The sequence below is a fragment of the Cydia fagiglandana genome, chromosome Z (assembly GCF_963556715.1).
Source record: "Cydia fagiglandana chromosome Z, ilCydFagi1.1, whole genome shotgun sequence".
NCBI lineage: Eukaryota > Metazoa > Arthropoda > Insecta > Lepidoptera > Tortricidae > Cydia > Cydia fagiglandana.
The window spans coordinates 36,736,758-36,756,584 of NC_085959.1; the positions used below are offsets into that span (position 1 = coordinate 36,736,758).

General features: G+C 38.7%; 1 protein-coding gene across 1 annotated transcript; it reads left to right on the forward strand.

Moving 5' to 3' along the window:
* Positions 1 to 204: 204 nt before the first annotated feature.
* On the forward strand, positions 205 to 2,142 carry LOC134678384 (ZZ-type zinc finger-containing protein 3). The gene is made up of 2 exons (XM_063536937.1): positions 205 to 373; positions 517 to 2,142. The coding sequence occupies exon 2, from the start codon at positions 521 to 523 to the stop codon at positions 1,565 to 1,567; it is 1,047 nt and encodes a 348-aa protein (XP_063393007.1). The 5' UTR covers positions 205 to 373; positions 517 to 520; the 3' UTR covers positions 1,568 to 2,142.
* Positions 2,143 to 19,827: the final 17,685 nt, after the last annotated feature.

Here is a 19,827-nt window from a genome sequence, read left to right on the forward strand (position 1 = left end):
TATATTAAAGTATAATAGATCCACTCTACTATAAATAATCGTTAAGGCAGTAATATTGTAATGCAGCTATTACATTCGCATTATCTATCTTACGCGGGTTGTTAAAGACGGAAGTAAAGTTTAGTGTTACATCATGTTAGTTGTTTCTGAGAATGTTGACAGATGACAGTGACAGATAGTGTCATTATAGTGTCAATAGTGTGATATGATATGAAGCTCAACAGAATTAATATTAAAAAGGGAACAAAAGTTGCCGCAAATAATAATATAGGTCTATTAAAATAACGTGCAAAACTAGAAAATCCTTATCAACGTGCCAAAGTTTCTACTCACCCGCTAGTCCACCCTTCGAGGGAGCTGCTTCTGAACTCCGGTTTGCACTTTTTATGTTTTACACTGTTTAGTTTCTTTTTTATTTTAACACTTAAACGTTTTGGACTACTTGGCAACGATATAATGGATTTCGTGTTCATGTTCTTGGCAGCGTCTAAAACAATTGCTCGTGTTTATTTGCAGAGCTATGGACGGTATCGAAAACCCGGAGACGAATGGTGAATTTGCATTTGAGACAGACCATCTCGCGCTGCGTGGAAATAAGGACTACAATGATTTGTTGAAATATATTGTTGTGCTTGAATCCCAAAGAGTTGCCGCTTTAAAAGACATAGAGGAGTTGACTGAAGCACGAAACAAGGCGCTGGAGGAACCATTGGAGTTTGTTCAAAAGCTACAGGCTGGCACAATTCAGTTTCCGCCTCGGCATCACATCAGAGAGATACCTACAATAGACTGGGACCAATACGAAGTAGACAATGCTCATGATATTGATGAATTTAATAGAGACATTAAACCAGATATTTCAGAAGCTGGATTGAAAGTGCGTGGGCGAAAATACACTGACAGCAAGCCGGAGACTTTCAATCAGCTTTGGTCGTGTGAGGAACAAAAAAGATTGGAAGAACTTTTAGAAATTTACCCTGAAGAACCAATAGAAGCAAGGCGGTACAAAAAGATTGCCAAAGCACTTAGAACTCGTACCCCTATCCAAGTAATGAGTAGAGTGCAAAAGTATTTTGCAAAATTAGCTAAAGCCGGCTTGCCCATACCGGGACGGACACCCAAAGGTGTGGGGCGGGATAAATGCAAGTCAATTCTTTACAAGAAATCAAATTTCTTCCCTCAGCTGCATGTACCTGTGAAAATGGAAGATATGTATGATGTTGCTGAGACTCCATACACAGCAACTTCGGCCACAGCCACTGAGACAAAAGTTGGCAACAAACACATAGTGGAGTTGTTACGGGCGGCTAAACAACAGAGGGCACTGGATGAAACTGCACCTGTGTACCAGAAGAATACTATGTGTGTTGGCTGCCAGGCTAAAGGTTTCCTGGGTGCACGGTGGACTGACAATGCAGGCACAGATTACTGCACAGACTGTGTTGTAAAGCACTTACCGACAGAAAAATTGACCCCAGTTCGGATACCATTGGATTCCAGTACTGTCCAGTCAACATCCAGTACACCAGAGAAATCTAGACAAACACTTAATAATAAATGGTGTTAGATTTATAATTTATAGGACATTATGCCAAAATTACGCTGACTAGCATTATAACATGCTTATATATTCTGATTTTTCAAGAAGGAATCATAAACTGTAATTTATTTTTTCTGTATAGTATTTACAATACCTTTTAAAAGATGACATAGTAATGACTAGGTACAAATAAGGAATACTTTCAAGACTTGTTCGTTAACATAATTGTGTTGATAATTTTTTTTTATCTTACAACAACTGTTTCATGCAGTTTTAAGCATTTTTATGTTGTGTATTTAAAACTTTACCATTTCAAAACTATGTATTTTTAACTTGGTTGTATCTAAGTGTAACTGTACACATACATATAAGTATTAAGCATAATAACAACTATTCTAGTGTAGGTTATAAAAATCCTAATATACATTTTAGCCCAATAGCCTAATAAACAAGACATACAAACGAAATCAATTGGACTTCATATTTTAATGTATGTTATTTTTCTCTAGTGCACTATAGTTACCTATTTAAAATCAGTTTGTGCTTTAATCAATTTACAATAATCATTTTTGTGATTTAATGTTAATAAATTTAATTTAAATAATATTGTTTTTATTTGTTTTAAAATTGATACTCCCGCATTCGCAAATAGGTATAGGTACAGACAGCAAAAGTGGCTAAGGAGGCCAAGTGTCTAAAATGTTCTATACTCGCTCTTATTATCACACCAATAAAGATCACCCCCTTAGCAACTTAAGCTGCTGACTTTACCCAATATTTTAAGATTAGATTTGGCATCTAATTAACTAAAAAGCATTTTAAAACCAGAATTTAAAGCGTTAGCGTAAAGTGTAATAAAGCGTTAGCGCAAATTCAAATCATGACCGTTACCGTTCTCTGGCGACACAAAAAACAGCACAATCACTTTAAATCCTCGCCCGCTTACGTAAGCAAGAAAATAATGTAAACCCGGGGATAGCGACACCTATCGCGGTGGGAGCTGGGGGTCCACTGGCGTGGAACACTGAACACGGGCTGCTAACTATTGTGCCTACTTATACGACCATCGGGCTCGTTCGTTACGAGTACGTACCTAATCTAATACTGACGCTGGTGTCAGGAATAATGGGATTTACAGGAGAAGCCAGCATGCTGTTAAAAGTATAAAAACATTCACATTGTTGTACCTATGTCGGCGGCCGATCGTAAGATCAGGTATGTCGTGAAATTCCTAGGCAAATCGTGAAACGTAAAAACCTTTGACTCGTTCTCCGAGTCGACGGAGCCTCGCTACGCGGGGCTCCTATTTCTGGGCAGTTTGCCCTTCGGGCATCTGAAGCAACCTAAGCAACGAACCTATCCTTCCTATATATTAGTTTAATGTGACTATCGTCAAGTCAAAATATTACACAGGAACATTACGATCTGTCTGATATTACGATCGGCCGCCGATACCTATAAGTTAACCATTTAAGGTGTACAGTCACCTGCAATAATAAGTTACACAACGAAGGTCGCAAATATATCTGACACGATCTCGGTTGTAGTATAATTCTCATATATGCCATAACGCAGCGTCTTACGTAGGCGACGAACGCGCGAACGCGGCGCGGCGCGGCGCGGCGCGGCGCGGCTAAATCAATCCTTTGATGCACATAGAAGTGTCCTACGTAAGCGATCTCGTTGCGAACGCGGCGCGGCGCGATTTGCACGCGAATGTCGGGCGGCGCGGCGCGGCGCGGCGGCGGCGCGGCGAGAGGCGGCACGAAAAAAACAAACCGTTGTTGCATATGGAAGTGTCCTAGGTGAGCGATTTTGACGCGATGGCGGCGCGGCGCGGCGGCGGCGCGGCGCGGCGCGGATCTGGCGCGATCAATCTATTTGATTTTTAGACGCGAATATGACGCGGCTAGAGGCGTGGCGTATATAGAATTACCGGCTTTGATTTGATTAGTCGACTCCCGTTTGATTTCTTTATAGGTTTTCCTGTAATCAATAGGCACAAAACTAAAAAATATTCAAATTCGCGGAAATTGGTATAAAAGACGTAACTCCAGTAGCGTCTATGGCACTTACGATCCTATCCCGTCGTAAAGCCAATTTTTGCCAAAACGGAATTAATACCTAATAATAAGCAAATTAATTAAATAACCATAGTTTTTGAAGGCGGTGCCAAATCAAAATGCCAGTAAACCAAAATTTCAGACAACGAAGAACGCTGCACGTACTTGCATAAAAAGACATAGTTTACTCATAATTTAAATACGAATTTTCTAATACACCGTGTCTGCGTGCGGCCAAGGCGGTCGGACTCGGGAGTGTCTCCCTAGTCGGACAAGGCCGCCGCGCCGCGCCGCTTCGCTGTGGGAGTAGGACAAACCTATACGTATCAACGTTTTGTTTCTTCCTCACCGCGCCGCGCCTCGCCGCGTGTTCGCCGCGCGTTCGCCGCACCGCGCCGCGCCGCGCCGCTTCGCGAAGTGTGAGTAGGACACACCTATACGTATCAACGTTTTGTTTCTTCCTCGCCGCGCCGCGTCGCGCCGCCGCCGCGCCGCGCCGCCGCCGCGCGTTCGTCGCCTACGTAAGACGCTGCGTAAGGGTGTGTCACATATTTTTGCGGCCTTCGAAGATTAAATTATTACTGCAGGTGACTACTACTAACAATTTAGTCTAATGGAATAAAACAAATTCTGGTGGCTATTATTTCAACAGAAAAACTAATAGTATAATTCTCATGTATGTCATGTAGGTATTTATTAATTTATCATCGAAATTATTTCGGGTGTTTAATACCTACCCACTAAGCAAGTTCGTGTATGTAGTGGAAAGTGATATGATATATGCCATAAGGGTGTGTCACATATTTTTGCGGCCTTCGAAGATTAAATTATTACTGCAGGTGACTAGGTACTACTAACAATTTAGTCTAATGGAATAAAACAAATTCTGGTGGCTATTATTTCAACAGAAAAACTAATAGTATAATTCTCATGTATGTCATGTAGGTATTTATTAATTTATCATCGAAATTATTTCGGGTGTTTAATACCTACCCACTAAGCAAGTTCGTGTATGTAGTGGAAAGTGAACTAACACAAAGACTAAGTACCTAATCTAATCTAGATAATACCTTTAAACGAGCAATTCTTGTTTAGGTATTTATATTATTTATTTCGGGGATCTCGGAAACGGCTATAACGATTTCGATGACATTTGCTATATAGGAGTTTTCGGGGATTTGCTATATAGGAGTATAGGATCTAGAGGTCTTACTCGTATATCTGGGCATTTGGGCAAACGCGCATTTTAATAGTTTTTATATGTTTTCCGAGAAAAGCTCGGTCTCCTACCTAGAATCATCATCATTCTCTTGCCCTTGTCCCATTCGCTTGGGGTCGGCGCAGCATGTCTTTCTCTTCCACACCTCTCTGTCGCCCGTCATTTCATCATTCACTTGCATTCATTTCATATCATCTCTCACACAGTCCATCCACCTTTTCTTCGTTTTTCTCCTACCTCCTACCTACCTTGAATACCTACAAGTTTTTGAAAAGATACGTATAAGTAGATGTATATAGTTTTTTTATTGTATATTTTTTTAATAAAATTAAATATAATTTATTATCAGGCAACCAAGGCCTACACCTACCAATACCTACCAATACCTAGACCAACCAAAGACATATTCAGCCACTAACACTACAGCTATAGATAATCTTAAAAGGGCTATAGGTAGGTACAGTAGGTATATAACAGCTTTAAGAAAATATTAACGGGCGCCCAGAATAACATCAAGAACAAGAAGGTGTATTTAGTACATATTTAATAAGAATAGGTAGTAAGTTTGCGTTTTTTCTGAGTGAAGTACGCGTGACGTGTCGCATATAGGTGCGATGTTGATTAATCTGCGTCATCGATAGGTATAACACGTCTGTGCCAGTAACTGGCAGTTGCCGCAACGTTCTATTTATAACACTATTGTGTTGTACTATAAATAGAGCAATGCGGGGAGGCCTATTAGAGAGACATCCGAATTGCTAGCAGATCATCCGACATGCGCACGGCCGAATATACTACATAGTCCTTCGTCGTCCTAGGTTTAAACAAGTATTTGTTAGTTTAAATATTAGGTCCAACCAACGAACTACTAGTGACCGATCCGCTAATATTTTTCAAACTCGAAGGGTAGGATGAGTTGTAAATTATACGGAAATGATACCAGCTGTCATCCTACTCCTCGAGTTTGAAAAATATTAGAAATATATACAGAAATGTATAGAAGTCTGACTAGAGGTCAAAAATGATACCACGAGTAATAAATTATATCATATGATTTACTTCGGTAAATACAGTATATTGCATATACTCGTATATAATGCACATATCCCATAGTTCACAGCACCTTGACGTACCTAACACTTTCATGATAGTCCGAGGCCGGACAGTTGATGCTCCATGTTAGATCAGATGAAGGCTGGTGGTAGAGTGACTTGTACCTATGTACGTATTTCGTATGATAAACTAGCACAAATAACATACGTGTAGGTAAAATGTGACATCAAATCAAACGTGCAGAGAAAACCAACCGTATTTTGGGTGTCGATACTGTCGATTCCTTATTCAAAAACAAGTCGCTCTTGATGTACCTACGGAACTCAATTCATGTGCTAGACGTGCAATAGTTATCTATTACTTAATATGGTCATGCAAGCAGTGCTCGTTGTTAAACCATTATTGTCCTAGTTGAAGTAACAAAGTGACTACATGACGCGACATACCGACGGCAAAGGCGACAATTAAAAAAAAGCAGAATTAAACTCGAGAAAGTGATAGAACGAGACTTTTAGACCTTTTCGTTTCTCACAGTTCTGTGGCATCACTATTTATCACAAAAGCAGTAAGTAGTACAAAGTAAATTGCCACTAAATCGTAGTCACGTCAACTTCTTTCGCTTTCTCAAGTCAGGACTAGGAAAATTTTTGCCGTCGAAGTGACACGCGTGACTGGGCTTAACAATTTTCATTTTCCTTAGCCATGTCACACTTGTCACTTTGACGATTAGAATGGCATTCTGGTACCCCTGTTTGTAGAAATATTATGTAACTTTTAGCATAACATATTACAACTAGGAAAACGGGGTAAACTTTTAACAAAAGTGCTAAAGTGTGTTTGCGATAGCTTTTCATGGCTCCTTTACACGATGGGCCAACGCCGGCCACTCCAAGGGACGCATTTATGCGTTAGAGGGAGCAAGTGATATTACTATCTCATTCTACCGCATGGCTGCGTCCCTTGGAGTGGCCGGCGTTGGCCCATAGTGTAGAGGAGCCATAAAGTGTATTTGCGAAAGCTTTTCAGACCAAATGGCACATTTCATTGGCGATTTCAACAATGATTCTCTCGGGTTCTTCTCAACGAGGATTATAATTGCTGTCCAGTATAATTATATTTATTATTCCCTTACGGTCGAGTATGTCCGATATAAATCATAATAAATTATGTAAAAAAATATTATTATGAATGGTAGAAAAACATAATAAATTATGTAAAAAATATTATTATGATTCATAATAATATTTTTTACATAATTTATTATGTTTTTCCACCATTCATAATTTATGAATGGTGGAAAAACATAACGTGCAAAAAACGTTAACAATTCTTTTGTTTACCCTGGGGGCAGCGAAGATCGCAATCGTAGGTACATTGAGAGAAGAAGAAATGCATTTCTACGCGATATTGCAATTATAAGCCCGGAAGAACCATCGTTAGGATCAATAACTAAATAAGTATACTCCTCGTTGGAGGGAGTATACCAAGCACTGGCAAACTAGACTCACCTAGGTCCCTTTTTGTTTTGAAACACTGAAAACAATCGCCAATTAATAAGAATTTTTAAAGGTTGCATTGTAGGTAGTCATGGTAGGTATCTATCACATGTAGGTATGTGTCAGTTATTAACAAGTTTGTCTTTAAAAATAAAATGAAAACATTTTCATAATTTATAGTCGTATCGATGTGAAAGTTTCTGATACTTTCTTAGAAAACTCGTGATTATAATTTGGTACGACAGTGTCGACAGTGCTATAGATTCAGTCCAGAGCGGCTACCGCGAAAACCGAAATTCGCAAATTGCGGGGATCTTTCCCTTTTACTCCAATGAAGGCGTAATTAGAGTGACAGAGAAAAATCCCCGCAATTTGCGAAATTCTGTTTTTGCGGTAGCCACTCAGATGACGACTGCAGCGGTATTTCTACTGCGGCCTTGACTTTGGCGCTGTCACTGTTAATTTCCTTGATATTTTTGATGGATTCTTCGTCCTAATCACGGTAGTAACACGGCGACGTTATAATGACAAAAGCCGACCACTGACTAACAGTCCGCCGGACGATATCGGCCGGTCAGTTGTTCGGAACTGTCAAATTTTTGTTCTAACTGACAGGCCGATACCGTCCGGCGGACTGTTAGTCAGTGGTCGGCTTAATTTTAAGGTGACAGTACATTTCCAACGACAGCTGCATTAGTGTTCATTTTAATATGGAAATTGACAATGACAGCGACGCTTTCAGTACCGGTAGTGCAGCTGCGGTTAGAAATGGAATGTTACCATTATATAGGAAATTACAGTAAATTGAGTTAGGCCAAGTCTGCAGCGATTTTTATAGCCCACGCAGTGCAAGTACGTAGGTCACTCGATAAGTTTTGAGATGCTCGAAATTCGAAAATGGAACGCACCTGAATTATATGTTTTTAAAAAGCAAATTTATTTAAAAATAGAACACAAGTTGCCGATTCGCTCCAATTTAAAAAAGTTTTTTCTTTGAAACGATGGAGCTTAACCGCGAACATTTGCGTGCTATGATATTTTATGATTTTAAATTTGGTTTATCTGAACAATTGTGTTTGCAACGTTTGCAGTCAGCGTTAGGAGAATCTGCTCCTTCACGGGCAACAGTTTTTAGATGGTTCAACGAATTTGAAAGGGGTAAAACCAGCCTCGAAGATGACCACCGAAGTGGTCGCCCGCAAACAGCAGTAACTACAGAAAACGTGTGGACTACTGAAATGTTGGTGCGAGAAGATCCACGAATAACATACAAGGACATAGAGAAGATCCTAGCGGTCAATTCGGGGGGCGTTAATATAATCCTACATCAATATCTTGGAGTGAGGAAGCTCTGTTGTCGTTAGATCCCGCGTTTGCTCTAACAAACTGATGAAGTTGCGATTTCTGCCCTATCGGATCAAGACTGGCATAGTTTTTCTGTATCTCAAAACTTATCGAGTGACCTACGTACCTATTATTTATACGTCAAAATTTCAAAGAAGTTTGACGTTTAAAATAACGATGTGGTGCGGTAGGCTATCAAAATTGCTGCAGACTTTTCTTGGTCTAACTCTACCAACTGAACGTCAGTCAGACCAGCTTAAGGCATCGTCAATATAGACTAAAACCTATTAGGACACCGTGTCGGTAATCTTTTGGTCTCTTTCAGTAAAGCCATTCAATTCAATCAATCTGATCCCTATTAGCCTTAGAACTTCGGACACCTCTATTAAGGACACACAGCTGGATTAGGGGAGGGTAGGGTAATGAAATGAAATAGTGACCCATAGATAAGTATGAACTTCGAAACTAGCATGGTATAGCATATATTGTAACACATTTAATACTAAAATAATACAAACATTATAAATCTCACGCATGAGGCACGTTCAGCGGGTCGTATTGGTCATTTCAAAACAGCCAATTTAAATACTTAATGTTGAGTGGTAGAAAAACAAACCTTGAAAAACATAGTGTCACTATACAAAATGGTTTGTGCCTGAAAATTTAACTTTTCAAAAATGGAATAACATTACTATTCGAATGGTTCTTAATTTTGTATAGTGACACTATGTTTCTCACGGAGCGATATAACCGAGTTGACCCCATCATTTTGAATTTGTACTAGGTATTATACTTATTTCTAACTATTATTCATAATACAACCGTGACGCACTGATATAAAAATAATATTGGAATTCTTAATTAGAGTAACGTAAGTAACACATCACACATTCACATTATGGATACGCCTCTACGCCTTCAGCGATTAGGTGGGATTCTGCTACGGGCTACAGCGTAGCGCTACGAGGTACGAGTATAATATGTATCACTTTTATCAGTGAAGAGTATTCTGGTTGTAATAACAGGTTTCTGTTCTGTATTTGTTACATACTCAAGCGATCTGTCAGCGACAAAAGTGACATTTCAACAACCAGAAACATCTTTATATCTATCTATATATATAAATGCAAGTGTCCTGACGGACTGACTGACTGATTCATCAACGCAGAGCCGAAACTACAAAAGCCAGAAAGTTGAAATTTGCACACCCGATTGCATTTATAAAGTGTACAAGAGATAAGAAGCGATTTTGAGAAATTCAACCCCTAAGGGGGTTAAAAAGGGGATGAAAGTTTGTATGGGGTTAAAGTTTTCTTTTAAGCTAGGAATTTGAAACTTCGTAAAAAAATATATTATTAAAATACAAGAAAACTAATTTCAGCGTTTTTGAAAATTCATCCCTTAAGGTGGTGAAAAAGGGGTTGAAAGTTTGTATGGATATCAAAAAAAAAATTCTAGTGGTGGACTTGAATCTTTGTATTTAGGGATATTATGAGAAGACAGGAAAAGTAATTTCAGCGTTTTGTAGAATTCATCCCCTAACAGGGTTAAAAAGGGGTTGAAAATTTTAATCCATTACAAATACTTTGAAACTTCGTAGAAACGCATAATAGCCGATTACAAAAAAAGTGATTGCAACGTTTTTGGAAATTCAACCCCTAAGGGGGTTAAAAAGGGGATGAAAGTTCGTCTTCGGGTGCAAATTTTATTTTAAGTTAGGAACTTGAAACTTTGTAAAAAAGTATCAAATTCAAATACAAGAAAACTAATTTCAGCGTTTTAGAAAATTCATCCCCCAAGGTGGTGAAAAAGGGGTTGAAAGTTTGTATGGATATCAAAAAATTTTTCGAGCGCGGGACTTGAATCTTTGTATTTTGGGATATTATTAGAAGACAATAAAAGTAATTTCAGCGTTTTGTAAAATTCATCCCCTAACAGGGTTAAAAAGGGGATGAAAGTTTGTATGGGGTTAAAGTTACCTTTTGAGCTACGAATTTGAAACTTCGTTAAAAGATATATTATTAAAATACAAGAAAACCAATTTCAGCGTTTTTGAAAATTCAACCCCTAAGGGGGTTAAAAAGGGGATGAAAGTTCGTCTTCGGGTGCAAATTTTATTTTAAGTTAGGAACTTGAAACTTTGTAAAAAAGTATCAAATTCAAATACAAGAAAACTAATTTCAGCGTTTTAGAAAATTCATCCCCCAAGGTGGTGAAAAAGGGGTTGAAAGTTTGTATGGATATCAAAAAATTTTTCGAGCGCGGGACTTTAATCTTTGTATTTGGGGATATTATTAGAAGACAATAAAAGTAATTTCAGCGTTTTGTAAAATTCATCCCCTAACAGGGTTTAAAAGGGGATGAAAGTTTGTATGGGGTTAAAGTTTTCTTTTGAGCTACGAATTTGAAACTTCGTTAAAAGATATATTATTAAAATACAAGAAAACCAATTTCAGCGTTTTTGAAAATTCAACCCCTAAGGGGGTTAAAAAGGGGATGAAAGTTCGTCTTCGGGTGCAAATTTTATTTTAAGTTAGGAACTTGAAACTTTGTAAAAAAGTATCAAATTCAAATACAAGAAAACTAATTTCAGCGTTTTAGAAAATTCATCCCCCAAGGTGGTGAAAAAGTGGTTGAAAGTTTGTATGGATATCAAACATTTTTTCGAGTGTGGGACTTGAATCTTTGTATTTAGGGATATTATTAGAAGACAGGAAAACGAATTTCAGCGTTTTGTAAAATTCATTCCCTAACGGTTAAAAAGGGGTTGAAAGTTTGAATCCATTACAAATGGTTTTGAAACTTCTTAGAAAGGCATAATAGCCGATTACAAAAAAGAGTGATTGCAACGTTTTTGGAATATCAACCCCTAAGGGGGTTAAAAAGGGGATGGAAGTTCGTCTGCGGGTGCAAATTTTATTTTAAGCAAGGAACTTGAAACTTTGTTAAAGCGTCTTAAATTAAAATACAAGAAAACTTATTTCAGCGTTTTTGAAAATTCATCCCCTAAGGTGGTGAAAAAGGGGTTGAAAGTTTGTATGGCTATCAAACATTTTTTCGAGCGCGGGACTTGAATCTTTGTATTTGGGGATACTATTAGAAGACAATAAAAGTGATTTCAGCGATTCGTAAAATTCATCCCCTAACAGGGTTAAAATGGGGTTCAAAGTTTGAATCCATTACAAATGCTTTGAAAATTCTTAGAAAGACATAATAGCCGATTACAAAAAAAAGTAATTGCAACGTTTTTGAAAATCATCCCCCAAGGTGGTGAGAAAGAGGTTGAAAGTTTGTATGGAGATCAGATATTTTGTGAGTGCGGAATGCGGAACTTGAATCTTTGTATAAGGGCATAGGTACCTATTATGAGAATACAAGAAAAGTAATTTCAGCAACCAACATCAAAATCCACTTGACTTAAAACTTCATACAACTTGCTAAAAAAGAAAAGTACTTAATTTCAACATTGCTTGGATATGAAAATTATAGGTACTAAAGATGTAAAATGTTGAAGATAAGATTCCACGCGGACGAAGTCGCGGGCAACAGCTAGTTATTACATACAATCAGAATACGGGTCCATAGCTGGTCGAAACGCAGCCTTAATTTCGAGCACGGCTTGGTTAATAAGTAGTAGATTGTAACGAGAAAGTATTAAATATCTTATTTTATATGTAGACGAAAACCTCTAACCTCATTTATAATTAAAATCTCATACGTATGATTATATACATAAATTACGAAATGATGGGGGAACGCAAGAAATAAGATCACACGCATATAATTCTTCATTTTGGCTTTGACGTAGTCGGGTGAAAAGTAAACAGATGAGATATACATAATTCTTGTAGGATACGATCTTCCCAATATTTTAAGAAATCTCCGGCAGCCGGATACGAAATTTCCAACAGGAAAATATAAAGTTACCACTTTCAGAAACCGCCATCTTCCGAATTCTAATTTGCGAGATGTTATTTGTAGCGAGCGACTTATGAGCTTACGGGGGCCGACGCGGCATAATAATGAGTGAAATTATCGAAACTGAATCTTGTTTTATTATATATTTTGTGGTCCCGGCCTGAAGCGAAATTCATAAGCCTATTAATAAGTTCTTGAGACTCAAGCTCGTCTTTTGACCTCCTATGACCCTTCATGGGAGGTCAAAAGACGAGCTTGAGTCTCAAGAAAAGCTCCACAGCCTCACAGGAAAGCTCTAGGGCTCTATGTAGAGCTCAGTTTTCAGCGTAGCGTACATTTGGCTTTTGGTTCGAATACAACTCTGCTCTCCCGCCTCTGGCTTTCGGCCTCGCACAGGGACAGACGCTCCAAATTCAGAAGCTCTGGGCTTTCGGACCAGGGATTTTAACCACTTCACTTTTGGTACAAGCAAAAGTCAACAATTTTACTTTTGATACACGCTTTTATGACCGACTGCACTTCTCACTAAAATTTCTCATACAACTGCATGAATCAATTGTTTCTGCTTAATGCTTTTGGGTGACATCCACGGAATATTGCACCTTCGAATAACGTGATTGGCTATGTCGTTATTATCTTTTTGTGCATGTTTAAGAATAGATTGGATCCGGTCGGACAAGCATGCCAGGCATCCATGACTTTTTCCCTTTGCCAAGTCCGTCTATCGGAATTCAATCATACCAAGGGATCACCTATAAAGGAATATAAATTGGATCCGACATGGACAGTAGATACCTACATATTGACAGGCTCATATCTCTAGGAATCAAATTACTTCGCAACAACAATGTTTTTCCTTCGTTGGTAAAGCCACTTGCAATAATATCTTGCATGAGGAATCTCGCAATAATATCTTGTAAATTTATTTAAAAGTAAAATAAGTGTTTTAAAGTACACTCTGCTTCGTGGTTTTTTATAACCACAAGTTATCGCCCGGGGAGGGCTATGTCAACAAAATCACAAACCTTTCGTTGTAGCTATATCGTTTAAATCGGCCCTAACAGCTCACTATAATGGGGACAGAATATGGCCAACGACAAAATTATTATCATCATTTTACACCAAGCCACTTCTTCATTTGCGCTTTTACTCTAGCCACAGTAATAGGAAACGTAAAAAGTTATGGGTCATAAAAGTTTTCGGGTTTATTTAGCTGCGGCCGGAGGTGGCACCTGATACCTTATTCATATGTAAGTTTTCTTTACATCTTCAAATCCATTATAGACCTTACAAACGTGCTAGGAAGATTCATATTCCAATAACGTTTTCTTGAAATTATCATGTTAAATAATGTCAACTATGTATATCGCGAAGGTCGGTTCAGGGACATTCTTATACAGGGTGATTCATGAGACGTGAGCAGGACTAATCCTGCACACTCAGTAACTGATAATTGGTCGATCACAGTCGTATTTAGGTGAAACAACCACACTTTTTCCTATTTTTTTACTTTTTGGCGAGGGAAAATTTAATTCTCTACAATCATGGTCACCCTACAAGACCTAATTAATAAACATAAAACCTCTTTAACCGTAATGACAGCATTATGATTACGAAGAAAATAAACTGTCAAACTTGAGTGAGATACGAGTTTTCAAAAGTAACCAGACCGTGATGACATTCAATTTGACACAGAATATCGGTAGTTTAGTATTCTAATTGTAGGGTGACCATGCATGTCATAAATAAATTAATAACTTTTTTTTTCAACACGACTAGAAAATTAACGTTAACCTCACTAATACTGATACGAAACAGTTGCTTATAACTTACGAAATGCGCAGTGTTAGTCCTGCTCACGTCTCCTGAATCACCCTGTATATCAAAAGAGGTAGATAATTAAGAACGTGAACAGTATGAAGAGTGTTTTCCTTTATATTAACTTAGAACGTGTCTCTTTTAGATGAAGGAAAACATGTTGAGGAAACCAGGCTAATCCTAATAAAGCTTAATTTTTTATTTATGTTGGAGAGTTAAAATGGCTGTTAGTTTATTGTAAAAAAAAATAAAAAAATGTCCTTTTAATGTTAGTTTGGTAACGATGGTAATCCTAATTTTCCTCAATAATCTAGGCTCAATTTAAATAAATTAAAACCTTTCCTTTCATATGTCTGTGGTGATCGAAATTCGAGGTTAACTGAACCAGATACAATTTTTTGAGAAAAATACGCAAAAATATGACTAAATACGCGGTCAGGGTCCTTGCGACCCCCAGATTACCAGACGGTCGGCCCGACTTACATTACAGATGGCCGGACGATATCAGCTTGTCAGTTGTTCGGAACTGTCACCTTTTGCGTTTAACTAACAGGTTGACATCGTCCGGTGAACTGATAATCTGTGGGCCCTTTTAGATATCAAGTTATCATACACAAACAAGAGGCCAAGCACCTGACATTGAGCAAACAATTTTCACGACAATAGTAACAAATAATAATTTTTAAGAAAAAAAAACCGACTTCCATGGGGGCCGATGAAAGATTATTGTAGATGGTACACTATGTAGAAAAGGAGGTAAAACCACCCACTTTTTTACTAGCATTTCGCTTCTGTATAATGGCTCCTCTACAGGATGGGCCAACGCCGGCCACTCCAAGGGACGCAGCCATGCACTATCACTTGCTCCCTCTAACGCATAAATGCGTCCCTTGGAGTGGCCGGCGTTGGCCCATCGTGAAGAGGAGCCATGAGGGTCGTAGTTCTAGCCTAACCTAACCCACTCCTCAGATAGCAGTTCGGTTCTATGCGGATCGCACAGTTCGAACCTAATCAAACCCACTTTTCAAGTAGCATTTCGTTTCTGTAAGGCTCGCAGTTCTAACCTAACTTAATCCTTGTTCGGTTCTGTGAGGATCGCAGTTCAAACCTAACCTAACCCACTTAATGGCGCATGCCGTGCGGTGTACGGGGGTTTAAGCGGGAGAGGCTAGTAAGATTGGCATCATCGTACTTTATACCTACATTAATTTTATGGTAGGTAATCATAGTTATTTATTTAGTTAAGGTATCATAGTAGTTTTCTGGGTCAAGGTCCGGGTCCGAGTCCGGGTCCGAGTCCGGGTCTTAGTCCGGATCCGAGTCCGGGTCAGAGTCCGGGTCCGTGTCCGGGTCCGAGACCGGGTCCGAGTCCGGATCCGAGTCCGGGTCCGAGGCCGGTTCCGAGTCCGGGTCCGAATCCGGATCCGAGTCCAGGTCCGGGTCCGAACCGGATCCGGGTCTGAACCGGATCCGGGTATGAGTCCGAGTCCGGTCCCAGTCCAAGTCAAAATCGAAATTCGTAATCACCAAACGTGTACCATGCGTCATTGAAGAGTTCTGTTCTGGTCATCATCAGCAGTTCCACTTCATCAAATGCGACAGTTTTTAATGTAAATGCTTGATTTTGTGATGAAAATACAAAAAAATCTATACGTATGCCTTTAATATTTGAGGACTCGATTCCTTATGGATCCCATCATCAGAACTCGAGCTTGACAAAAATGTGGTTTAAAAACTTAACTTGCTTAACAAACATAACGACGAGGACAAATCGCCAACCGTGAACTATGCGTCGTTGAAGAGTTCTGTTCTGATCATCATCAGCAGTACCACTTCATCAAATGCAACAGTTTTTAATGAAAATGCTTGATTTTCTGATGTAAATACAAAAATCTCTATACGCATGCCTTTAAGATTTGAGGAGTTCCCTTGATTCCTCATGGATCCCATCATCAGAACTCGAGCTTGACAAAAATGTGGCTTAAAAATTTAACTTGCTTAACAAACATAACGAAGAGGACAAATCGCCAACCGTGAACTATGCGTCGTTGAAGAGTTCCGTTCTGATCACAGCAGTTCCACTTCATCAAATGTCACTTTTTTGGATGTATATGCTTGATTCGTTGATAAAAAACTAAAAATCACTATGTGTATGCCTTTAAGATTTGAGGAGTTCCCTCGATTCCTCATGGATCCCATCATCAGAACTGGCTTTTGACAAAAACGGGACCAATCTGTATGCATATACATTCAATCAAAAAAATAATTTTCAAAATCGGTCCAGTAATGACGGAGTTATGGAGTAACAAACATAAAAAAAAAAAAAAAAACATACAACCGAATTGATAACCTCCTTCTTTGAGATTTGGAAGTCGGTTAAAAATAATAAGACAAGTCCTATAAAAGTAACTAAACAATATACAGGGTGCTTCCTGTAACAGGAGCAATAAATTAAACTAAAGGCTGTACTCCTCAAACTGACTAACATTTGTTCAGCAACTTTTAAAAATTATGAATCCTTTAAACTTCCTCTTTTTCATACAAAATAAATATTGCCTTCAATGTACGCTGACATCAGTGTGTTTGACTTTGGTTTGACGTTACTTGTCACGCTTTTAACATAACAAAATTTGCAATACATTGCGTCTTAGAATAAACTTTAAAGTGTAATAAAAATCAAACCATGAGTTATTTTCAAAAGTTGCTGAACAAATGTTAGTCAGTTTGAGGAGTACAGCCTAATTTGTACAGTTTAATTTATTGCTCCTGTTACAGAAAACACACAAAGCGCAAAGCATAAGTATATCGTGCGAGAAAGTCTTGGATTTGAGGGCTGAAGAAGTGGGAGGATGTGCGTTGCGGCCGGGCGTCTGACGTAATCGCATAACTCGCATAAGGCGTACTATATAGAGGGGGGTACAGGCGAACCAAGCTTTCTATGCAGTAAATCTGTGCAGGGTTAGCTTGGTCCAACTCGAACTAAATTCACATCCTCGCAGTTCGTATGCCAACAGTCCGTGTACAAACCGCAGTACGACTCACGGTAGATGTAGGTATACGCTAACCTAGGGCCCGATTCGGATTTTGAAATAGACATCTATTAGATATCTTTTAGACATCACCAAGATACGATAACGATATGTTTAAGATCTAACCTGTCAAATTTGACATTTGCGCGATTCTGGAGATACTCTTGAACGATTTCCACAGGATATTACTTAGAGATCCAATTCACATCTAATAGATATCTTACTCTATCTAACGTAAAAGTGACATTGGTTGCCCGAATAGCGCTGCAAAAGAGAACTAGTTGATATCTAAACTATAACGTATAGAGAATGGATCTAGTACGTGTCGTCTCTTGTGAATAATCTTGAAGTTCGAATACGGCAGCTACCCCTAAAATGTAGGTATACGCTAACCTAGGGCCCGATTCGGATTTTGAAATAGACATCTATTAGATATCTTTTAGACATCACCAAGATACGATAACGATATGTTTAAGATCTAACCTGTCAAATTTGACATTTGCGCGATTCTGGAGATACTCTTGAACGATTTCCACAGGATATTACTTAGAGATCCAATTCACATCTAATAGATATCTTACTCTATCTAACGTAAAAGTGACATTGGTTGCCCGAATAGCGCTGCAAAAGAGAACTAGTTGATATCTAAACTATAACGTATAGAGAATGGATCTAGTACGTGTCGTCTCTTGTGAATAATCTTGAAGTTCGAATACGGCAGCTACCCCTAAAATGTAGGTATACCGACGGTTTAATAAAAGCCGAATCGATTATCGCGTTCAAGAGGCTTTGTCGGTCCATATTGTAAAATAATAGGGTTGTCACTTTCAGATTAGTACAAACACTAATCTTATTCCCTGTAGTTTTTGAGGTAAACACAAGTAAAGCGAGTGAATTCACAAATGAATTCGTGTGTAATTTTTTTTTGTTTGATTGTTATGACAGGTTTTGGGCGGGTGGAAAGTAATTTAGGTACCTTCATGATTGGGCTTGAAAGTTACATCTACGTGTAGTACTCGTGTATTATAAATTTTATAATATGACTAGGTACATTTTTTTGTACAATAGGGAAAATTGTAAAGCATGAGGGATTACTTATTACGAAAAATGGTTAAAAATATTCTTATGTAATATGAGTTCACATAAGGGGTACATAATAATGTCTTATGTATTACCCCTTATGTCAACTCATATATGTCGGATGTTCTAAATAATATATTAAAAAAAAACAAACGCTTTGCTTCGGTACGCCTCCATTATTTTAATGTCATAAATTGTTTCATTATAAATAGCAGACACCATAATTTAGGTTAAGTATACTAAATTATCGCTACTAAATAAAAATCGCAATGGCTAAAGACGCCATGACGCGCCTTCAGGTTATCTGGAAAAACCGTAGTATAAGCTTTCATACGAAAACCCGCCTGGTCAGAGCCTTGGTCTTTCCCATCTTCATGTACGGAGTAGAGACATGGACAATGCTGGCAAGAGAGAGACAAAGAATCGACGCATTCGAAATGTGGTGCTGGAGGCGAATGCTTAGGATACCGTGGACGGCCAAGCGCACAAATACGTCTATTCTTTCCCAACTAGGCATCAAAACACGTTTGTCCACCATCTGCCGACATCGGTTGCTGGCATGCTTTGGTGCTGAGAGTCTCGAGAAACTGGTCGTGATTGGTGGAGTGGAAGGCAAGAGAGGTCGCGGTCGCTCGCCAACCAGGTGGACTGACCAAGTTAGAGAACCCATTTCCTCGAGCAAATTCCATCAAGCAGTGAGGGCAACAATGGATCGAGACCGATGGAGACAGCTGATCAAGGATGTGAAACCTAGTGATCACGATCCTCAGGAATGAGGGAACGACTGAAGAGAGAGATACTAAATTAGGCTTGCTTAATAATTAAATTCACTCTCGAGGGCATTGTGAGTTAATTAATTTTCGGTCTCGATTAATTGAAACTCAACGGTTCAAGTATTTTTGTTTATTTTTTTTATTGGTAATAGTGCCAACCCTAGTAGTAAGTTCTCGTATATTTATGTTTTTCCGATCGCTCAGCGAATTGCGCCCGCATTCGGTTTGTTCACTAGAGTCTGACTTACTACAAAATTTAATATGCTATTTGTCAATGCCAGGGCTTCGCGCTTGCCCGAGTATCTGGGAACGGGTACCTAGTATTGCTATTTTTTTTATCATAATGTCTTTCTAACAGCTTTCTAAATAAAATTATTGCTGTTAGTGTGTAATCTATGTTTCGCAATGATGGGTAGGTATGCGCGTATGTAGCTTCAAGGACATAGACACGGGCAGAGCCTACATCAAAACATTCACTTAGAATCTACCTACAG